Source organism: Hylobates moloch, unplaced genomic scaffold (genome assembly GCF_009828535.3).
Source record: "Hylobates moloch isolate HMO894 unplaced genomic scaffold, HMol_V3 SCAFFOLD_8, whole genome shotgun sequence".
In the NCBI taxonomy this organism is placed as follows: domain Eukaryota; kingdom Metazoa; phylum Chordata; class Mammalia; order Primates; family Hylobatidae; genus Hylobates; species Hylobates moloch.
Window position 1 is genome coordinate 6,719,960 of NW_026652283.1, and position 23,538 is coordinate 6,743,497.

General features: G+C 47.9%; 1 protein-coding gene across 1 annotated transcript; it reads left to right on the forward strand.

Annotated features, from left to right (window-relative positions):
- The first annotated feature begins 817 nt into the window (after positions 1 to 817).
- CD4 (CD4 molecule) lies at positions 818 to 21,935 on the forward strand. Its single transcript, XM_032159452.2, has 8 exons — positions 818 to 866; positions 986 to 1,150; positions 17,147 to 17,305; positions 17,764 to 17,997; positions 19,059 to 19,406; positions 20,131 to 20,331; positions 21,440 to 21,561; positions 21,864 to 21,935. Exons 1-8 carry the CDS (start codon positions 818 to 820, stop codon positions 21,933 to 21,935), a joined length of 1,350 nt encoding a protein of 449 aa, XP_032015343.2.
- Positions 21,936 to 23,538: the final 1,603 nt, after the last annotated feature.

Consider the following 23,538-nt stretch of genomic DNA (forward strand, 5'->3'; position numbering starts at 1 on the left):
ATTGACAGGTGGGTTGCTTAGTTTCTTGGCCTCTGTGTGCTTACGTGTCACTTCCTTCCCATAGTTTTAAGTACATGCATGATATGCACTCTGTATGCATGAACCTTAAGTAGCTAATTACCATATGGGGTCATCTTGAGGATATCTTTTCTCCGTAGTCCATGCGCATCTTTTTTTTTTTTTTTTTTTGAGAAGGAGTCTTGCTCTGTCCTCCAGGCTGGAGTGCAGTGGTGCAATCTCGGCTCACTGCAACCTCCACCTCCCTGGTTCAAGTGATTCTTCTGCCTCAGCTTCCTAAGTACCTGAGACTACAGGTGCATGCCACCACGCCCGGCTAATTTTTGTATTTTTAGTAGAGACAGGGTTTCACCATGTTGGCCAGGCTGATCTAGAACTCCTGACCGCAAGTGATCCACCCACCTCAGCCTCCCAAAGCACTGGGATTACAGGCATGAGCCGCTGCACCCAGCCTAGTATATGCCCATCTCTTAGGAGCTGCTCCTAACTGGTTTGGTTTGGATCTAGCTCCTTATTCACTTATTTATCTTCTGTTTTTGCTCACTTGCCTCTTTCTCCTGCTTCTGCTCCTACTCATTCCTTCCTTAATCCAATCTCCAATTCCCTCTGCTATTCTCCTGCCTCAGGTTCACTAGGCTGGCTGCAGGGTCCTGAGGGAGGGGTTGTGTACCGCCCCTGTATACTCCGGGTCCAATAAATGTTTGCTGACTAATGAATGGTATTTCCCTCAGGCCCTGCCATTTCTGCAGGCTCAGGTCCCTACTGGCTCAGGCCCCCTGCCTCCCTCAGCAAGGCCATAATGAAGCCGGGAATCCCTTTTAGGCACTTGCTTCTGGTGCTGCAACTCGGTAAGTTCTCAGACCTGGGGTCTCAATGCAGATGGTGTGGGAAGAAAGGCAAAGGTGGAGGATGGGGTAGAGGGGGACAGCGACGGCATTGAGACCTGACTCTTTTCTTTTCCACTTAGCGCTACTCCCAGCAGCCACTCAGGGAAAGAAAGTGGTGCTGGGCAAAAAAGGGGATACAGTGGAACTGACCTGTACAGCTTCCCCGAAGAAGAGCATACAATTCCACTGGAAAAACTCCAACCAGATAAAGATTCTGGGAAATCAGGGCTCCTTCTTAACTAAAGGTAGGGTTGCCTGGCTCCCCATCCAGGGAGGAAAACACACTATGGATTGCAAGTCTTTGGTATCTGAGATCTGCTCTTAGTTAAACTCTGGGATCCCAGAGGGCTTGGGTTGACAGAAACTCAGTGGCATTCTTATCCGGAGTTTCTCTACACCAACTGCTGGTGGCCCAGGGAAAGGTGGTGTGTGAATTTCAATATCTTAATATTTAATATTCATGAACTTATTTTAGTGGGTTTTAGAACAATCACTATCACTTAAAACCCATGATTTCTTGAGTATTGTTGCTACAGACCTGTGTAGATAATACTTTGCACAGTGACTCATATCTATAATCCTAGCACCGTGGAGGCCGAGGACAGAGGATTGCTTGAGTCCAGGAGTTCAAGACCAGCCTGAGCAACATAGTGAGACTCTGTCTCCACGAAAAAAAAAAATTTTTTTTTTTTTTGAGACAAGGTCTAGTTCTATCATCCAGGCTCCAGTGCAGTGGCATGATCTCGGCTCACTGCAATCTCCACCTCCCAGGCTCAAGTCATCCTCCCACCTCAGCCTCCCAAGTAGCTGGGACTACAGGCATGCACCACCATGCCAGGCAAATTTTTGTATTTTTTGTAGAGACAGGGTTTCACCATGTTGGCCAGGCTGGTCTCGAACTCTTGAGCTCAAGTGATCCACTCACCTTGGCCTCTCAGAGTGCTGGAATTACAGGTGTGTGTCACTAGGCCTAGCCAAAAAAAATTTTTTTAATTAAAAAAAAAAGGCCGGCTGTAGTGGCTCATGCCTGTAATCCAGCACTTTGGGAGGTTGAGGTGGGCAGATCACCAGAGGTCAGGAGTTCAAGACCAGTCTGGCCAACATGGTGAAACCCGGTCTCTACTAAAAATACAAAAATTAGCCAGGCGTGGTGGTGCAGGCCTGTATTCCCAGCTATTCAGGAGGCTGAGGCAGGAGACTCACTTGAACCTGGGAGGCAAAGGCTGCAGTGAGCTGAGATTGCACCACTCCCCTCCAGCGGGGAAAAAAAAAAAAGAACCCAACTAAAAAAAAAAAAAAAAAAAAAAAGCTGCAGGTTTATTATTATTATTAGTTTATTTATTAATTTTTTTGAGACGGAGTCTCGTTCTGTTGCCCAGGCTGGAGTGCAGTGGCGTGATCTCGGCTCATTGCAACCTCCACCTCCCGGGTTCAAGTGATTCTCCTGCCTCAGCCTCCCGAGTAGCTGGGACTACAGGCCCATGCCACCATGCCTGGCTAATTTTTTGTACTTTTAGTAGAGACAGGGTTTCACTGTGTTAGCCAGGCTGGTCTTGATCTCCTGACCTTGTGATTCACCCGCCTCGGCCTCCCAAAGTGCTGGGATTACAGGCGTGATCACTGTGCCCGGCCCAGAATTATTTTTTCTACTTTTTTTTTTTTTTTTTTGAGGCAAACTCTCAATCTGTTGCCCAGTCTGGAGTGCAGTGGGCATGATCTTGGCTCACTGCAAGCTCTGCCTCCCAGGTTCAAGCGATTCTCCTGCCTCAGCCTCCTGAGTAGCTGGGACTACAGGCGTGTGCCACCATGCCTGGCTAATTTGTGTATTTTTAGTACAGACCGGGTTTCATCATATTGGCCAGGCTGGTCTTGAACTCCTGACCTCAAGTGATTCTCCCACCTTAGCCTCCCAAAGTGCTGGGATTACAGGCATGAGCTACTGCACTCGGCCTTTTCTCCTGATTTTAAAAGTATTATATGCTCATTACAAAATATTTGGTCAATGAAGAAAAGAATATGGAAGAAAATCAAATGCATGCATACTTCTACCACTCAGAGATATCCTCTGCTAACATTTTCATTTATTTTCTTCCAATCTTTTTTTCTTTTTTCTTTTTGAGACAGGGTCTCACTCTGCTGCCCAGGCTGGAGTACAGTGGCATGACCACGACACATCGCAGGCTCAGGTGATCCTCCCACTTCAGCCTTCCCGGTAGCTGGGACTACAGGTGCACGCCACCATGTTCACCTAATTTTTTACTTTTTGTAGAGATGAGATTTCACCATGTTGCTCAGGCTGGTCTCGAATTCCTAGGCTCAAGTGATCTTCCCGCTTTGGCCTCCCAAAGTGCTGGGATTATAGGTATGAGCCACTGCATGTGGCCTATTTTCTTCCACTGTTGTTCGGTGTGGAGAATATTATATACATAATTACGTAAATGATATCATAGTATATATACCTTTTATCCTACTCCTTCCTTTAGTTATATCACAATGACACTATCAATTATTAGACTTTTTTTTTTTTGAGACGGAGTCTCGCTCTGTCACCTAGGCTGAAGTGCAATGGCACGATCTCAGCTCACTGCAACCTCTGCCTCCCAGATTCAAGCAATTCTGCCACAGCCTCCCAAGTAGCTGGGACTACAGACACGTGCCACCATGCCCAGCTAATTTTTTAATTTTTTTAGTAGCGATGGGGTTCCACCATGTTAGCAGGATGGTCTCAATCTCTTGACTTAGTGATCAGCCTGACTTGGCCTCCCAAAGTGCTGGGAGTATAGGTGTGAGCCACTGCGCTCGGCCTAGACTAACTATTTAAAGTAATCTGGCAATGTTTAATGAATACAAAACTCTAAAACCCTTAGACCTAATAATATCTATTTTGGAAAGTCTACTTGACAGAAATAAAATTGTGAATATTCTTTTTTGTTGTTTTTTTGAGACAGAGTCTCATTTGGACGCCTAGGCTGGAGTGCAGTGGCATGATCTTGGCTCCCTGCAACCTCCACCTCCTGGGTTCAGGTGATTCTCCTGCCTCAGCCTCCCGAGCAGCTGGGATTACAGGTGTGCACCACCATGCCTGGCTAATTTTTGCATTTTTAGTAGACGGGGTTTCACCATGTTGACCAGGCTGGTCTGGAACTTCTGCCCTCAAGTGATCTACCCACCTTGGCCTCCCAGGATGCTGGGATTACAGACGTGAGCCACTGTACCTGACCAGTGAACATTAATAATATCTGTGGAAAGGTGTTATAAGAATTGCTTGTGGGGCCGGGCGCGGTGGCTCATGCCTGTAATCCCAGCACTTTGGGAGGCTGTGGCAGGCGGATCACGAGGTCAGGAGATCGAGACCATCCTGGCTAACACGGTGAAACCCTGTCTCTACTAAAAATACCAAAACATTAGCCAGGCGTGGTGGCGGGCGCCTGTAGTCCCAGCTACTCGGGAGGCTGAGGCAGGAGAATGGTGTGAACCCAGGAGGCGGAGCTTGCAGTGAGCTGAGATAGCGCCACTGCACTCCAGCCTGGGTGACAGAGCGAGACTCCATCTCAAAAAAAAAAAAAAAAAGAATTGCTTGTAATATCAAAGAACAGAATTCAACCTGAATGTCTATTAGTGAGGGAAGAGTTGAAGTATGGTACAACTATGGGAAATTCAAGAAAATGGAGTGGATGAATGAATTAGTCTCTTAGGAATGCCACAGCAAAATACCATAGACTGGGTGGTTTAAACAACAGAAATTTATTTATCACAATTCTGATTTCAGGATGCTAGCATGCTCAGATTATAATGAGGGATCTCTTCCTAGTTTGCAGGCAGTTGCCTTCTTGCTGTGTCCTCACATGGCAGAGAGAAAGAGAAGAAAACTTTCTTTTTTTTTTTTGAGATGGAGTTTTGCTCTGTTGCCCAGGGTGGAGTGCAGTGGCCTGATCTTGGCTCACTGCAACCTCTGCCTCCTGGGTTCAAGCGATTCTCCTGCCTCAGCCTCCCGAGTAGCTGGGATTGCAGGCACATGCCACCACACTCGGTTAATTTTTTGTAGTTTTAGTAGAAACGAGGTTTCACCATGTTGGCCAGTGTACTCTAGAACTCCTGACCTCAAGTGATCCTCCTGCCTCAGTCTCCCAAAGTGCTGGGATTACAGGCATGAGCCACCACGCCCGGCCTCCTTGTGTGTGGGTGTTTTGTGTTTGCTTGGTTTTTTTTCTCAGACAGAGCCTCACTCTTATTGCCCAGGCTGGAGTGCGATGGCATGATCTCAGCTCATTGCAACCTTCGCCTACCAGGTTCAAGCGATTCTCCTGCCTCAGCTTCCCAAGTAGCTGGGATTATAGGTCCCTGCTACCATATCGGGCCAATTTTTGTATTTTTAGTAGAGACGGGGTTTCGCCATGTTGGCCTGGCCAGCCTTGACCTCCTGACCTCAGATGATCCATCCATCTCATTCTTCCAAAGTGCTGGGATTACAGGCGTGAGCCACCGTGCCTGGCGAGAAAGAAAGCTTTCTGATGCCTTTTCCTATAAGGACACTAATCCCATCATGATGGCCCCACTCTCATATCCTCATCTAAATTGAATTACCTCCCAACGGCCACATATCAAAATATTATTACACTGAGGGTGAGGGCTTCAACATATGAATTTGTGGGGGGACTCAATTTGGTTCATAGTGTTCTGCACTGCCCCCTCAAATTTATGTCCTTATTACATGAAAAATGCATTCATTCCATCTCAATAGCCCCCAAAGTCTTAACTCATTCCAGCATCAACTCCAAAGTCTAATGTCCAAAGTTTCAGCTAAATAGCATCTAAGTCAGGGCTTGGTGGCATGCACCTGTAGTTCCAGCTACTCAGGAAGCTGAGGTGGGAGGATTGTTTGAGCCTATAAGTTCGAGACCAGCTTGGTCAACATTGTGAAACTCGTCTCTAAAAAAAAATCCACCAATAAATGGAATTTTAAAATGTCATCTAAATCAGGTATGGGTGAGACTTGAGATATGGTTCATCCTGAGGCAAAATTTCTTTCCAGCTGTGAACCTGTGAAATCAGGCAAGTTATGTGCATCTAAAATACAACGGTTGACAGGCAGAGGATAGACATTCCCATTCCAAAAGGCTCACTGGGATGGCAGTGTTATCGCCATGGTTCTCCATATCATTTTCACAATTTTACTGTAAATCTAAAACTGTTCTTAAGAAGTTTGTTACAAAAAGATATCCAAATAACCCCCAGGAAGGTAGGAAAAAGAAACAAGAAAACACAAAAAAGCAGAAAACAACAATAAAATGACAGACTCAAGCCCTAACATATCAATAATTACATGCAATATAAATGGTCTAAATACATCTATTAAAATACAAAATTGATAGAGTGAATTAAAAAGCATAACTCAACAATATGCAGTTTACAAGAAACTCACTTCAAAGATAATGATATAGGGCAGGCCACAGTGGCTCATGCCTTTAATCCCAGCACTGTGGGAGGGCGAGGCAGGCGGGTCACTTGAGGTCAGGAGTTCGAAACCAGCCTGGCCAACATTGTGAAACCCCATCTCTACTAAAAATACAAAAAAAAATTAGCCAGGTGTGGCGGTGCATGCCTGTAGTCCCAGCTACTCGGGAGGCTGAGGTGGGAGAATCGCTTGAACCCGGGAGGTGGAGGCTGCAGTGAGCTGTGATTGTACCACTGCACACCAGCCTGGGTGACAGAGTGAGACCCTGTCTGAAGAAAAACAAACAGGTTGGGCGAGGTAGCTGACACCTGTAATCCCAGCACTTTGGGAGGCTGAGGCAGGCAGATCACTTGAAGTCAGGAGTTCGAGACCAGCTTGGCCAACATGGTGAAACCCTATCTCTGCAAAAAATACGAAAATTAGCTGGGTGTGATGGTGTGAGCCTGTAATCCCAGCTACTCAGGAGGCTGAGGCACAAGAATTGCTTGAATCCAGGAGGTGGAGATTGTAGTGAGCCAAGATCACCCCACTGCACTCCAGCCTGGGTGACACAGCAAGACTTTGTCTCAAAAAAAAAAAAAAAGAAAAAGAAAAAAGGAAAAACAAACAAACCAATAATAAATAAAAAATAGGCCAGGCACAGTGGCTCACGCCTGTAATCCCAGCACTTTGGGAGGCCGAGGCAGGTGGATCATGAAGTCAGGAGTTTGAGACCAGCCTGGCCAACATGGTGAAACCTCGTCTCTACTAAAAATACAAAAATTAGCCAGGCGTGGTGGCAGGCGCCTGTAATCCCAGCTATTCGGGAGGCTGAGGCAGGAGAACTGCTTGAACCCGGGAGGTGGAGGTTGCAGTGAGCTGAGACCGTGCCATTGCACTCCAGCCTGAGTGACAGAGCGAGACTCCATCTCAAAAAATAAACAAATAAATAAAATATAAATAAATAAATAAAGGCCAGGAGCGGTGGCTCACACCTGTAATCCCAGCACTTTGGGAGGCCGAGGTGGGCGGATCACAAGGTCATGAGATCGAGACCCTCCTGGCTAACACAGTGAAACCCCGTCTCTACTGAAAATACAAAAAGTTAGCCGGGTGTGGTGGCACGCACCTATAGTCTCAGCTACTTGGGAGGCTGAGGCAGGAGAATCACTTGAACCCGGGAGGCAGAGGTTGCAGTGAGCTGAGATCGCGCCACTACACTCCAGCCTGGGCAACAGAGCAAGACTCTGTCTCAAAATAAATAAATAAATTAATTAAATAAAAAGCACCAAAAAAAAAAAAATCAAAAGATCCACCCTACTACAACTAACATTATATTTAATGGTGAAAAACTGAATTCTTTCTCCCTAAATGCAGGAATAAGACAAAGATGTCTGCTCTTACTACTCTTATTCAACATAATACTGCAATCCCTTGCCAGTGCAATAAGGCAAGAAAATGAAATAAAAGGAAAACTGATCAGAAAGGAAGAAATAAAACTGTTCCTATTTGTGGATGACATGATTACATAGAAAATCTCAAAGAATCTGTAAGAAACTTCTTAGAATTAATAAATGAATTCATCAAGGTTGCAGAATATAAGATAAACATAAAAAAACTATTGTATTTATATATATTAGCAAGGAACATGTGTACACAGAAATTAAAACTACAATACCATTTATAATTGCTCAAAAAGGCCAGGCATGGTGGCCCACACCTGTAATTCCTGCACTTTGGGAGGCCAAGGTGGGAACATTGCTTGAGCCCAGGAGTTCAAGACCAGCCCGGGCAACATAGTGAGACCTTGTCTCTACAAAAAGTAAAAAATTAGCTGAGCATGGCTGGGTGCAGTGGCTCATCCTGTAATCCCAGCACTTTGGGAGGCCAAGGCTGGCAGATCACGAGGTCAGGAGATCGAGACCATCCTGGCTAACACTGTGAAACCCCGTCTCTACTGAAAACACAAAAAATTAGCTGAGCGTGGTGGCAGGCTCCTGTAGACCCAGCTACTTGGGAAGCTGAGGCAGGAGAATGGCGTGAACCTGGGAGGCGGAGCTTGCAGTGAGCTGAGATTGTGCCACTGCACTCCAGCCTGGGTGACGAAGTGAGACTACGTCTTAAAAAACAACAACAACAACAACAACAAAATTAGCTGAACATAATGGTGTATACCTGTAGTCCCAGCTACTGGGGAGGCTGAGGTGGGAGGATTGCTTGAGGCTGGGAGGGCAAGGCTGCAGTGAGCCATGATCACACCACTGCTTTCCAGCCTAGGTAGCAGAGCAAGACCCTATCTCAAAAAAATAAAAATAAAAATAAAAAAGAAAAGAAAAGAAAAAGAGAGAAAGAAATACTTAGGTGTAAATCTAAAAAACATGCATAGGGCCAGCTGCGGTGGCTCATACCTGTAATCGCAGCACTTTGGGAAGCTGAGGCTGGCGGATCACGTGAAGTCAGGAGTTTGAGCCCAGCCTGGCCAACATGGTGAAACCCTGTCTCTACTAAAAATGCAAAAATTAGGCAGGTGTTGTGGCGCATGCCTGATTCCAGCTACTTTGGAGGCTGGGGCAGGAGAATTGCTTCAACCCGGGAGGCAGAGGTTGCAGTGAACCGAGATTGCGCCACTGCACTCCAGCCTGGGCAGCAGAGTAAGAGTTTGTCTCAAAAAAAAAAAAAAAAGCATTGAATTTGTATGCTAAAAACTATATGATGCTGATTAAAGAAGTCAAAGAAGATCTAAATATATGGAGAGACATGCTGTACTCATGGATTGATGGATTGGAAGACTCAACGTAAGAAATATATCACTTTTCCCCAAATTAATATACAAGTTTAATCCAATTCCTATAAAAATACCAGCAAGAGTTTTTGTAGATATAAACAAGTTGGCCAGGTGTAGTGGCTTACACCTGTAACCCTAGCATTTTGGGAGGCTGAGGTGGGAAGATCACTTGAGCCCAGGTGTTCATGACTGCAGTGAGCTATGATTGTGTCACTGCATTCCAGCTGGTACTTCAGCCTAAGTGACAAAGGGAGACCCTGTCTCAAAAACAAAACCAAAACCAAAATAATTTTGCTCTGCAAAAACCCTATTAAGAAGAAAAGAGGCTGGGCACAGTGGCTCGCTGCTGTAATCCCAGCGCTTTGGGAGGCTGAGGCAGGCCGATCACTTCAGTCCAGAAGTTTGAGACCAGTCTGGGCAACATGAGGAAACCCTGTCTCTACAAAAAAAAAAAAAGAATATATATACACACACACACACACACACACACGTACACACACACGTACACACACACATATACACACACACACACATACACATGCATATACACACACATACACACACACATATATACACACATACACACACACACATACACACACATACACACACACATACACACACATATATACTGTGTATATATACATAGCTGGGTTTGGTGGAGTGCACCTATATTCCCAGCGACACAGGAGGCTGAGGTGGGAGAATCACTGAGCCAGGGAGGCAGAGGTTGCAGTGAGCCAAGATGTTGCCTGCTTGCCTGGGCAACAGAGAGAGACCCTATCTCAAAAAAGAATAATAATAATAAGAAAAGACAGTTTACAGAATATAAGAAAATATATTCACAATCCACATACTCAACAAAGGACTGGTATCTAGAATGTTATAAACAACTCTCAAAACTCAAAACCAAAAAAAAATTCAATTAGAAAACAGGCCAAAAAGGACATACAGTTGGCAAATAAGCACATGAAAAGTTGTTCAACATCATTAATCATTAGGGATATGTACATTAAAACCACAACAGGCTATCACTAAACCTATCAGAATGGCTAAAGTAAAAAGTTGGAACACCACCAAATGCTGATGAGGATGTGGAGAAACTGGATCATTCTTCCAGTATTGGTGGGGGCCTAAAATGGCAAAGCCACTCTGGAAAACAGTTTGATAGTTTCTTATACAACAAAACATGCAACAACCCAGCAATATTGCACTCCTAGGCATTTATCCCAGAGCAGTGAAGACTTATGCCCACACAAAAAGCTGCACACAAATGTTCATAGCAGCTTTATTCATGGTAGCCAACAACTAGAAACAATTTAGATGTCCTTCAACTGGGGAATGATTATATCCATACCACGAAATACTTTTTAGCAATAAAAAGGATGAATTATAGTACACACCACAACCTGGATGAATCTCCAGGGAATTATGCTGAGTGAAAAAAGGCCAATCTCAAAAGGTAATATACTGTATTAATCCATTTATATAACATTCTTAAAATAACTAATTATACAAATGGAGAACAGATGAGTGATTGCCAGGGGTTAAGGGGCTCAGGCATGGGGAGGGGAAAGGGTATGGCTACAAAAAGCAACAACCTTATGGCGCAGGAAATGTTCTGTATCCTGATTGTGTCCATGTGAGCATCCTGGTTGTGATATAGTACTGCAGTTTTGCAAGATATTCCCATTAGAGTAAACTGGATAGAGGGTACACAGGATTTCTCTATATTACTTCTTACAACTGCAAGTGAATCTACAATTATCTCAAAATAATAAGTTTAATTTAATGCCAGACATGGTGGCTCACATCTGTAATCTCAGCTCTTTGGGAGGCTGAGACAGGTGGATGGCTTGAGGCCAGGAGTTCGATGGCTTGAGGCCAGGAGTTTGAGACCAGCCTGGCCAACATGGTGAAACTGGTCTCTACTAAAAATACAAAAATTAGCTGGGCGTGGTGGCACCTGCCTGTAGTCACAGCTACTTGGGAGGCTGAGGCAGGAGAATCACTTGAACCCAGAAGGCGAAGGTTGCAGCGAGCCAAGATCACACTACTGCACTCCAGCCTGGGTGACAAAGTGAGATTCCGTCTCAAAAAAAAGAGTGAAGATTATCTTTTTTTAAAAATTTTTCTTCTTTTCCTTCCCTACTTTGTGAGATAATTTTCTTCTTTTTAAAAAGCCAAGAGCTTACTTCTGTAAGTAAAGATTATCTTAAAACAACTTAGAAATGTATATTACTAGTATTTTCTATTTCATTATAAGTTATTTGTAAATATTGATTTTGGTGCTAACTTAGAATTCCATCAAATTCATTGCTCTCTAATATATGGCCATTATCATTTTGTCTAACATTGTATCCTATTAACAATGCTATAAGTATTATTTTTGTACCTAAATTATGGTTTGCATTTTAAAATTATTGTTTTAAGGATAAAGTTCTGGCTGGGCGCGGTGGCTCACGCTTGTAATCCCAGCACTCTGGGAGGCCGAGGCGGGCGGATCACGAGGTCAGGAGATCGAGACCACGGTGAAACTCCGTCTCTACTAAAAATACAAAAAAATTAGCCGGGCGTAGTGGCGGGCGCCTGTAGTCCCAGCTACTCGGAGAGGCTGAGGCAGGAGAATGGCGTGAACCCGGGAGGCAGAGCTTGCAGTGAGCCGAGATTGCGCCACTGCACTCCAGCCTGGGCGACAGAGCAAGACTCCGTCTAAAAAAAAAAAAAAAAAAAGGATAAAGTTCCAGAAATGAAATTAAGGATATGAACTTTTTGAGCACACCTTGTCAGTTACTGAGTAGTATTATTTAAAACTTTTTGGGGGGGGCAATTTTATAATTGAAAAATATATCATTGTTTTAATTTGCATTTCTTTCACTGCCTATGAGATTAAAACAATGCGCTACTTTCTAAAAATTCTTAAGTCTTTTGTGTTGATGCTTTTGTTCTGTTTCTATGGATCTCATCTTCCTTCAGAACAGCTCCCCGTCCCAACTGCCTGATTTCTAACAATAACAGTATCACCCTCCTTGTTCCCCCAATTTCTGAAACACAGAGTCATGTTTTTTTCTCTGCTTCAATCCCTGGTTTCCCATCGTCATCAATTATGACCATTCCTTGCTTTCAAAGTGTTTTGGGCCGGGCATGATGGCTCCCACCTATTGTAATCCTAGCACTTTGGGAGGCTGAGGCCGCTGGATCGCTTGACCTCAGGATCTCGAGACCAGCCTGGGCAACGTGGTGATACCCGACTTCTACAAAAAATACAAAAGTTAGTCGGGAGTGGTGGCACATGCTTGTAGTCCCAGTTACTTAGGGGGCTGAGGTGGGAGGGTCTCTTGAGCCCACGAGGTAGATGTTGCAGTGAGCTGTGATTGCGCCACTGCACCCCAGCCTAGGTGACAGAGTGAGACCCTGTCTCAACAAAAAAAATGTTCTAGTTTCAGTCTCTTCTTTGTTCCCATGGGAATGCCACCACCACCAGCCAAGGCTCACATACCTCCCACCTGGATTACAGTGAGCTTCCGGGTAATTTGGTCCGCTACTAGTCTCGCCTACTTGGATTTGCCTTCCCCCTGCTGCAGCATTGCCTTCCAAAGCCATGCTTTGCACATGCCAGATCCTAGCCCATTAGACTAAGCCTAGAAGCCTCTGCAGGACGTTCACCCTCTCAGCGCCACTGCTCAGTTTCCCAGTGGAAACCTCTGCACCCAGGAGGTTTCCCCACAGCTTGCCTGTGCTGCCTTTCTGGAGCTTTTCCCCCTTCCTGTAATGTCCTTGCTGCTCCCCATCTCTAGTCCATTGCCTATACCTCTTTTTTTTTTTGAGACGGAGTCTCTCTCTCGTCCAGGCTGGAGTGCAGTGGTGCAATCTCGGCTCACTGCAACCTTTGTCTCCTGGGTTCAAGGGATTCTCCTGCCTCAGCCTCCTGAGTAACTGGGATTACAGGCATGCACCACCATTCCTGGCTAATTTTTGTATTTTTAGTAAAGACTGGGTTTCACCATGTTGGTCAGGCTGGTCTTGAACTCCTGACCTCAGGTGATCCACCTGCCTCGGCCTCCCAAAGTTCTGGGATTACAGGCGCGAGCCACCACACCTGGCCATAGGCGTATATCTCTTTTAAGTCTTCATTCAATACTGGTTGTCCCATGAATTTGTCCCAGACTTACTCATATGCTTAGACCTTTCATATTATCTTGCCATAGCTTTTTCAAAGTATGGGACAGCATGGACACGCAGGCCATGGTTTTCTGTTTGAGAGAAGCAAGGAGGCAGAGTTATTTTAGGAGGAGGGTTATACATTTCATTTTGAACCAATTGCGTTTGGGGTGATGGCAGGATATTAACATAAACTTATTTCTTGGACCATTGGAAATGTGTGCCTAGAATTGAGGAGAGAGGTCAGGGCTGGCAGTAACAACTTGGCCACCATCTGCGGAGCTGACTGGGGATGCGGTGGAATTTAGAATGTCTGTAGAAACGGGGAAGAGAACCAAAGACAGAGTCTGGGACAACACCTAAATGTAGACGTCAGAGCAAGAGTTCAAGACGAAGAAAAACGAATCATACTTAGAAATGGAGGGGAGGAACAACAGAGGCGGAGCAAAGTGGGGCAGAACCAGAGTAGGCCACGCTTTTAAGAAGTTTGGTAAAGGAATTGTGAAAGGAATGTAGTTGAATTTCAGGGTAAGCAGGGGAATTAAAGCAGTGTGTAGATCCAAGGGAAACAGCAAGTAGGGCAGGAACCACTGAAGGAACAAATAAAGGGGGAGGTTGGGTCCAGGTTGTCTTGAGTAGGGACGTTTTTTTAAAAAGTGTGAAACTGAAGGTGGATTGGGTGCCTGCCGTGCTCCGAGGAAGCTTGGGGCAACTGTGTGCTGAGGCTGCGAGGTTGTCTGGAATGGGCTCCTGGACAGTAAGGGCTGAGCAGTGGGGAAGAGGACTGTGTGGTCTGGAGGAGGAGAGAAAGGAGAGTGAGTGGCTGAACTGGTATCCAGGCTCCCACATCAAGGCAGAAAGAGGGAGAGGGCCTGGGCATCTCAGAGAGGCAGAGGCAGTACCAAGCAGGGTGAGAGGCTTTAGTCTTAGCCACCTTTGCCCCATTCCTCCAAATATACATTCTAAAGTAAAAACAAAACAAAACAGAACTGTTTGCTATGTAAATTTAGCTTCTAAAGCCCTGTTCTACAGAGATTTTGGAGCTTCCACTGCACCCAGAAAATGCACAGCTAAAGAGAAAACTTCCCTTGGTGATGGTTATTAGATTTTACAAGAGGCCAAAGGAGACACATACTTATGCCAGAAGAACTTTCCAGAGATAGCATTGCATAGCGAAACAGCCTGAATTATTTTTATTTTTTAAAACGTTTTTTCTTTTCTTTTCTTTTCTTTTTTTTTTTTTTTTTTGAGACAGAGTCTCACTCTGTCACCCAGGCTGGAAGTGCAGTGGCATGATCTTGGCTCACTGCAATCTCCACCTCCCGGGTTCAAGCAATTCTCCTCCCTCAGCCTCCCAAGTAGCTGGGATTACGGGCATCCATCACTATGCTCCGGCTAATTTTTTTTTTTTTTGGTATTTTTAGTAGATACGGGGTTTCACCGTGTTGGCCAGGCTGGTCTTGAACTCCTGACCTCAAGTGATCCACCGCCTTGGCCTCCCAAAGTGCTGGGATTTCAGGCGTGAGCCACCGCACCCGGCCAAAAATTTCTTTTCTTTAAGATGAGGCCTCACTCTGTTGCCCAGGCTGGAGTGCCGTGTCACAATCATAGCTCACTGTAACTTTGAACTCCTGGGCTCAAGTGATCCTCCTGCCTCAGCCTCTCAAGTAGCTGGGATTACAGGCATGTGCCACCACACCCAGCTAATTTTTTTAAAATAATTTTTTTTAGAGACGAGGGTCTCGACTGGCTGCCCGGGTAGGTCCCAAACTCCTGACAGGCTGCATTTTAATCCTAGCTCCACCACTTAAGGGAGTCAAAATTCAAAAGGTAGAAAAGGGCATATAGGCTGGGCGCAGTGGCTTACACCTGCAATCCCAGCGATTTGGGAGGCTGAGGTGGGTGGGTTGCTTGAGATTAGGAGTTCGAGATCAGCCTGGGCAACATGGCAAAACTTGTATCTAGTAAAAACACAAAAATTAGCCAGATGTGGTGGTGCACACCTGTAATCCCAGCTACTCGGAAGGCTGAGGCAAGAGAATCCCTTGAACTCAGGAGGCAGAGGCTACAATGAGCAGCGATCGAACACTCGACTCCATAAAAACAACAAAAAAGAAAGCAGGCTGGGTGCGGTGGCTCACGCCTGTAACCCCAGCACTTTGGGAGGCCAAGGCGAGGGGATCACCTGAGGTTGGGCATTCGAGACCAGCCTGACCAACAAGGAGAAACCCTGTCTCTATTGAAAATACAAAATTAGCCGGGCTTGGTTGCGCATGCCTGTAATCTTAGCTACTCGGGAGGCAGAGGCAAGATAATTGCTTGAACCCGGGAGGTGGAGGTTATGGTGAGCCAAGATCGTGCCATTGCACTCCAACCTGGGCAACAAGAGTGAAACTCCATCTCAAAAAAAAAAAAAAAAAGCAAAGGGCATATAGTGAAAAGCTTTCTTCCTACACATGAGTATTCACTTCCTCTTCCTGGAGGCAACCAAGGTTATGTGTGTGTGTGTGTGTGTGTGTGTGTGTGTATGTTTTGAGACAGAGTCTCACTCTGTCACCAAGGCTGGAATGCAGTGGTGCGATCTCACTGCAAACTCTGCCTCCCAGTCTCAAGCGATTCTTGTGCCTCAGCCTCCCATTTTTTTTTTCTTTTAAACAGGGTCTCATTCTGTCGCCCAGGGTGGAGTGCAGTGGCATGATCATAGCTCACGGCAGCCTCGACCTCCCGGTTCAGGTTATCCTCCCACCTCAGCCTCCGGCGTAGCTGGGGCTACTGGCATGCACCACCACACCCAGTTAATTTTTCTGTTTTGAGACAGAGTCTCACTCTGTCACCCAGACTGGAGTGCAGTGGTGCCACCTCATTTGTTTCACTGCAACTTTTGACTCCTGGGCTCAAGTGATCCTCCCACCTCAGCCTCCCAAGGCGGCTAATTAAAAAAAAATTTCTTTTTTTTTAGAGATGGGGTTTCGCCATGTTGCCCAGGCTGATCTCGAACTCCTGGGCGCAAACAATCCTTCCACCTCGATCTTTCAAAGAGCTGGGATGAGAGATTTCTGCCATGCCTGGCCTCCTTTTCTTTTTTAGTTTTTTTTTCAGACATTATAGCTCTTTTTAATGGCCTCATTTTCTTATGTTTAATTCGAGAAATATTCTTTTCATATATAAAGAATATATTTTCTCCCCCTTTAAAAACAATTAGTAGACTATTTAATATCTTGCTTTATTCAGTTCGTGATGTTTCTTAGATACGGTTCCAAGTTAGTATACAAAGCACTTCCTCATTCCTCTCTTATGGCTACATAGCAATCCACTGAATGGGTGAGCTATGATCTATTTAACCTATTCTTTATTGATGGACATTTGGTTTTGTATATACATTTGTAATTCTGTTATATATTACAAATCACCCTCCAAAGAAATTGTACTGGTTTATTCTCCTACAATGTGTGAGAGTTGGGTAATTACTTAATCTCAGTGTGTGAGAGTTTGGGCAATTACCTAATCTCTCTGAGTCTCAGTTTCTCTATCTGCAAAATAAACAAAACAGTGTTGACAGTATCTATTTCTCAGAATTATTATGGAGATTACTGAGATGATGCATGTAAAGTATTTGGCATACAGGAGTTGGTGCTCTCCAAATAAGGATATGATTTTATTTGTATTTGTGAGCTACTGTCCCAGCCAGGTAAATGGATATGATGAGACCTCCTTGCCAGACCGGGTTTCTCTGATTAGAACGAGGAGCAGATGTTGCAGGAAATTAGCAACTGATATCAGAAGAGCTGTGGGCATTCTCTTGCCAGAGGTGCCCTGTCTCCAGGGCACCTCAGCCTCCCCCATTATGTCTTCTGCTCCCAGGTCCATCCAAGCTGAGCGATCGCGCTGACTCAAGAAAAAGCCTTTGGGACCAACGAAACTTTCCCCTGATCATCAAGAATCTTAAGATAGAAGACTCAGATACTTACATCTGCGAAGTGGAGGACCAGAAGGAGGAGGTGCAATTGCTAGTGTTCGGATGTGAGTGGGGCAGGTGGGGATGAGGATACCTCCTGCCTAGTTCCCTTCCCCACTACTCCCACCCCTGCACCAAATCCAGCCTGAGCTGGTGATACCGCAGCAGCCCCAAGAGGACCAGGCTGTCAAACTGGCCTCTAAATCTCTTAAAACCCTTCTTGATCAGGTGGGGGATGCTGGTGGGCGGAGGAGGGAAGAGGCCTTGGGAAAAGGAAAGAAAAGGGAAGGAGGCAAGGGAAGGAGGGAGAGAGACTGGGGAAGAGAGGATGAGGGGAGAGGAGGAAAGAAGAGAGAGAGGAGGGGAGAGGGAAACCCTATCTAGGCTGGGGGTGGGCAGCTGGGTGCTGGGAGGAAGGAGAGGCTGGGACGGGGATAATGAAGAGATGTTCTTGGTTTCCTGTCGTCTGCCCTTCTCCTTGGGGATGGTATGTGTGTGACACAGCTGGCCTTTCCCTCCACAGTGACTGCCAACTCTGACACCCACCTGCTTCAGGGGCAGAGCCTGACCCTGACCTTGGAGGGCCCCCCTGGTAGTAGCCCCTCAGTGCAATGCAGGAGTCCAAGGGGTAAAAACATACAGGGGGGGAAGACCCTCTCCGTGCCTCAGCTGGAGCTCCAGGATAGTGGCACCTGGACATGCAGTGTCTTGCAGGACCAGAAGAAGGTGGAGTTCAAAATAGACATCGTGGTGCTAGGTAAGGGAAGCCCCTCTTCCCGCAGCCTCCTCCCTGCCCCGGGGGGCTGACAGCCCCTCCCTCTGCTCTGACTGCCCTGCTTCTGGGTCTGGCGCTGGGAGGTCAGCAGTGGAGAGGACTAGGTCCCTAGAGCTGAGGCCTGTCTCGAAGACTCACTGGGGCCCTCATCCTCAGGGGGCTGATTGACAGCCACCCCTCAGTGTGGTGGACATGGAGAAAGGAAAGGCTGGGGAAGGTAAGGATGCTAGAGACCCGAGTCTGCTTTGGAGGCCCCAAAGGAGGAACGTCAGGGAGCTTGCTTTCTTTGTTGCCTCAGCTCCCCACCCCTCCCAAGTTGGCAAATCCACTTACTCAGGGACACTAACACCAGTAAGCCAACCCTGATGATGTTTTATGTTGTACCTCTGGACCTCTGAGCCAGGCCACTGTGGGGAGATCAAGGTCCTACCCCAGATCCTGTCCCCTGGGTGCTTATGTGACTTAAGGTAGACATAAGGTACTGTGCCAGTTTAGTGCATGTACCCTGATTGAAATCCTGGTTCTGCCACAACCATGTGACCTTAGGTGAGTTACTAAACCTCTCTGCACCTTGGTTTCAGCCTCTGTGAAATGGGGATGACGTAACTGCTATAGTGCCTACCTTGTATTAAGTTGAGGACTGATACACATAAGGCACTGAAAATGGTGCCTGGCACAGAGTAAGCCCTAGTTAAGCGTTCGCTCTTATTTTGTGAAGGGTGATGAATATGCCTCTAAGGAGTGGAAGCCAAATGGCTTCTGTGGTCCAGGAATCCTAAGGACAGCAAGGATCCCCTGTGGCTGGGCTGCTCTGTGATGGCTTCCGGGAGGAGGGAGGTGGTCCGCTGTAGGAAAATGCTAGGTGGAAGAGGGGAGAGAAGGCTGGAGAGGTAGGAAGGAACTGAAGTATCTGAAATGACAAGGTGGGCGTCTGAACTCATCAGGTCCCCTTCCATCTCCCTGCTGCTCCCGCATGCAGACCCCACTGGTGCACCCTCATCTTCCTATCTCCTCACCCAGGGTCTCTCCCTTCCCACCTCCAGCTTTCCAGAAGGCCTCCAGCACAGTCTATAAGAAAGAGGGGGAACAGGTGGAGTTCTCCTTCCCACTCGCCTTTACAGTTGAAAAGCTGACGGGCAGTGGCGAGCTGTGCTGGCAGGCGGAGAGGGCTTCCTCCTCCAAGTCTTGGATCACCTTTGACCTGAAGAACAAGGAAGTGTCTGTAAAACGGGTTACCCAGGACCCTAAGCTCCAGATGGACAAGAAGCTCCCACTGCACCTCACCCTGCCCCAGGCCTTGCCTCAGTATGCTGGCTCTGGAAACCTCACCCTGGACCTTGAAGCGAAAACAGGAAAGTTGCGTCAGGAAGTGAACCTCGTGGTGATGACAGGTGAGGGGGCAGGCCAGGGAGGGGTGGGCAGGGGAAGGAGGTGGAGGGGCCTGGCCCAGGGCTCCCTCTGAGGCAAGCCAGGCCCCAAGAGGCAATGCCTAGGCCCTGGTCACCTGGATGAAGTGAGGGAGGGCCCTCTGGATTTGGGGCTGGTTTTGAACTGAGACATCCATGAGCCAGCCTGGAGCTGGCTTCACTGAAGATCCCCAAAGCACTTGGGCTAAGAACCAGGGTTCCACTTCTGCCCGTGACCAACTCTCTGTGACCCTGGCTAAGCCCCCTCCCACTTCAGGCCTGCTTCCTGACCTGTCTAATAAGGATAATGAAATCTGCTCTCTGTATGATAGTAATGATGATGATGTCCAGCTCCAAATTGAGTTTCTGGCTTCCTTATCTCCTTATCGTCATAACAACTCCACAAATAATAATGGCTAACGCTTCATGCTCAGCACGTGCCGGGCCCCATCCAAACACTTTACATGTATGCCTGCCTTTACTACTATCCGGGCACAGGTTGTTAAGTCACTTGCCCAGAGACACAGCTGCTAAGCAGTGGAGCTGGGATTCAAATCCAATACCACTGGACCCCAAACGCTGTTTTTCCTCATATGACTGCATGAAAACCTGCTCTAAAAGGCTAAAAGAAGGCCACCCATATAGAGTATCCTTTTAATTGTTCTGCCGAATCTCAGGCCTTCAATCTCAGCCTCTCGTTCCTCTGCAGCCACTCAGCTCCGGGAAAATTTGACCTGTGAGGTGTGGGGACCCACCTCCCCTAAGCTGATGCTGAGCTTGAAACTGGAGAACAAGGAGGCAAAGATCTCGAAGCGGGAGAAGGTGGTGTGGGTGCTGAACCCTGAGGCGGGGATGTGGCAGTGTCTGCTGAGTGACTCGGGACAGGTCCTGCTGGAATCCAACGTCAAGGGTAAGGACGCAGGTTCCAAGGCCTCTGCCTCCTGCACTGGGGGACCTTCCTGTGGTTGGCAGAGACCACCCAGAGTCCCGGCCTCCCAATGCCTGAGTTGGGGGGTTATGGGTATGGTGTCCTCTGTGGTCCCAGGGTGCTTTGGAGGCCCCAAAAGGAGGCATAAAAGTGATGAAGTGAGGTGGGGTGTGGTCCTGGGCTCTAGGCTGCCAATTGTAGTTCTACAAGTTCCCACTCCCTCAGGTCTACAGCCTAGGAATGGGTCCACCTGAGCAAGAGCCCCCCTCCCTGGCTCCTGGCTTTTCTCCAAATCCAGACGCACTTACACACACACTCACACACACATACACTCTCACACACGCACACACTCCCATACACTCTCACACACCACTCACACACTAACTTGCACACACTCATACACACACTACACACACATCCACACACACACTCACACCCACACACTCCCATGTACTCATACACATGCACTCACACACATACCTCACACACGTACTCACACACACTCATACACACTCACACATGCACACACTCACACACACATTCACGCACATACTCTCACCCACCCACACACTGTCATACACGCACGCTCACACACTCTTATACACTCACACACATCCACACACACACACGCATGCATTCACATGCACACATTCACACACATGCACACACATATGCATGCACAGTCACACACGCACACACATTCATACATGCACACACACGCACACATTCACACACACATGCACACTCACATACATGCACACACATTCACATACACGCACATATTCACACACAATTCACACACATGCACACACACATGCACACACACACGCACTCACACATGCACTCACACACACAGCCCAGGGTCTAGACCACTGCTTCCCTCTCTCCAGAGTGCCCTGGATATGGATATGCCCAAACATAAAACCGATTCCCCAGCACTGGCGGCCTTTGAGAGCCCCCAGGCACCCCGCCCCTCTTCCCCAAGCCCAGGATCAAACCAGAGACTGGCCAGGAGGGGTTGCGGGGCAGTCCTCAGTCCCCTGGCCCGTGGAGGAGGGTGGTGCATTGAGCATATTTCTCTCCCTTGCAGTTCTGCCCACATGGCCCACCCCGGTGCAGCCAATGGCCCTGATTGTGCTGGGGGGCGTCGCCGGCCTCCTGCTTTTCATTGGGCTAGGCATCTTCTTCTGTGTCAGGTGCCGGCACCGAAGGGTGAGTGACCCCACACCTGGTCCCCACAAGGCCCTCAAACCCCTGAGTCCTGTACCAGGAGATCCTGTATATGGGACCTGATTTTGGCCCAGCTCCCTCTGCCCACCCGTAAGTTCCCTTGCTGCCCTGTCCCAGATCCCACTCGAGGGAGAGAGGAAGAAGCAGAGAGTTAATTCCAGGATAGATGGCCTGAGCCATGTAACTGCTTCTCCTGTCCCAGCTTCCCCCACTCCCCCCGCCAAGGGGCACCTCCCTTCTGGAGGTCTGGGACCCTCGTGACTCCCTTTCTTGTCGCTGGACAGCGCCAAGCAGAGCGGATGTCTCAGATCAAAAGACTCCTCAGTGAGAAGAAGACCTGCCAGTGCCCTCAGTAAGGATCTGGGAGGAAGGGTTGGGAGAGGGGAAAGGGGGACAGGGAGGGAGTGAGAGAGGAGGGGGAGGAAGGGGAGCAAAGGGGGGCAGGAAGGGAGGATGGAGAGGAGGAAGGAGTTGAGGAGGGAGAGTTGGGAGGGGTGGAGGCAAGGAGATGGGGGCTAAAGGGGTGTGGCAGAGAGGATAGAGGGGTGGGAAAAGATGGCCAGGAGCTAGAAGGAGGCAGAAGTGGCAGGGTGGAGCTGAAGGAGCAGCAGGCCAGGGCCTTTCTGGGCTAGTTCTGCAGCTGTGGCCCAGAGGCTAGCACTGCGCTGGAAAGGCCATTGGAGGTGCTAGGACACAAAGGGGTTGCAGCGGGGACAGACCTGCTCCCCTTCTTCTTTGTCCCTGCAGCCGGTTTCAGAAGACATGTAGCCCCATTTGAGGCACGAGGCCAGGGAGATCCCACTTGCAGCCTCCCCAGGTGTCTGCCCCGCGTTTCCCGTTGGGCTCATGGCCTGCGGACCAGATGAATGTAGCAGATCCCAGGCCTCTGGCCTCCTGCTCGCCTCCTCTACAATTTGCCATTGTTTCTCCTGGGTTAGGCCCCAGCTTCATTGGTTGAGTGTTGCTCTCTATTTTCCAGAGCCTTAATCACAGCATTCTCCCCACTGTTTCCTTTTTCCTTCAAGCCCTAGCCCTTCTCTCATTCTTTCTCTCTGACCCTCTCCCCACTGCTCATCTGGATCCCAGGGGAGTGTCCAGGGCCAGCCCTGGCTGGCATGGAGGGTGAGGCTGGGTGTCTGGAAGCACGGAGCATGGGACTGTTCTTTTACAAGACAGGACCCTGGGACCAAGAGGGCAGGAACTTGCACAAAATCACACAGCCAAGCCAGTCAAGGATGGATGCAGATCCAGAGGTTTCTGGCAGCCAGTATCTCCTGCCCCATGCTGCCCGCTTCTCACCCTATGTGGGTGGGGCCACAGACTCACGTCCTGACCTTGCACAAACAGCCCCTCTGGACACAGCCCCATGTACACGGCCATAAGGGTTGTTTCACATCCTCTGTCTATTTGAGACTTACAAAAATCCTACAAGGCTGGCAGTGACAGAACTAAGATGATCATCTCCAGTTTACAGACCAGAACCAGAGCTCAGAGAGGCTAGATGATTCATTACCAAAGGTCATACAGCTAGCAAGTGCTGGAGTCGGGACTAACCCAGGTCCCTTGTCCCAAGTTCCACTGCTGCCTCTTGAATGCAGGGACAAATACCACACGGCTCTCACCAGTGGCTAGTGGTGGGTACTCAGTGTGTACTTTTGGGTTCACAGGAGCACAGCACCCAAGGGAAGGGCCCATCTCAGAGAATTTATGAGCAGGGATGAAGGCCTCCCTGTCTAAAATCCCTCGTCCATCCCCCGCTGGTGGCAGAATCTGTTACCAGAGGACAAAGCCTTTGGCTTTTCTAACCAGAGTGCAGGCTGGGAGCACAGGCACTGTAGGAGAGAACGCCCAGTGACCAGCCACTGACCCCGTGCAGAACCTCCTGGAAGCGAGCTTTGCTGGGAGAGGGGGTAGCTAGCCTGAGAGGGAATCCTCTAAGGGACCTCAAAGGTGATTGTG

Coding starts and splice junctions, on each gene's coding strand:
- CD4 (XM_032159452.2), top strand. CDS start 818: ATGAAGCCGGGAATCCCTTTTAGGCACTTGCTTCTGGTGCTGCAACTC. Junction 17,998..19,058: donor AATAGACATCGTGGTGCTAG/GTAAGGGAAGCC, acceptor TCCCACCTCCAG/CTTTCCAGAAGGCCTCCAGC. Junction 20,332..21,439: donor GCTGGAATCCAACGTCAAGG/GTAAGGACGCAG, acceptor TCTCCCTTGCAG/TTCTGCCCACATGGCCCACC.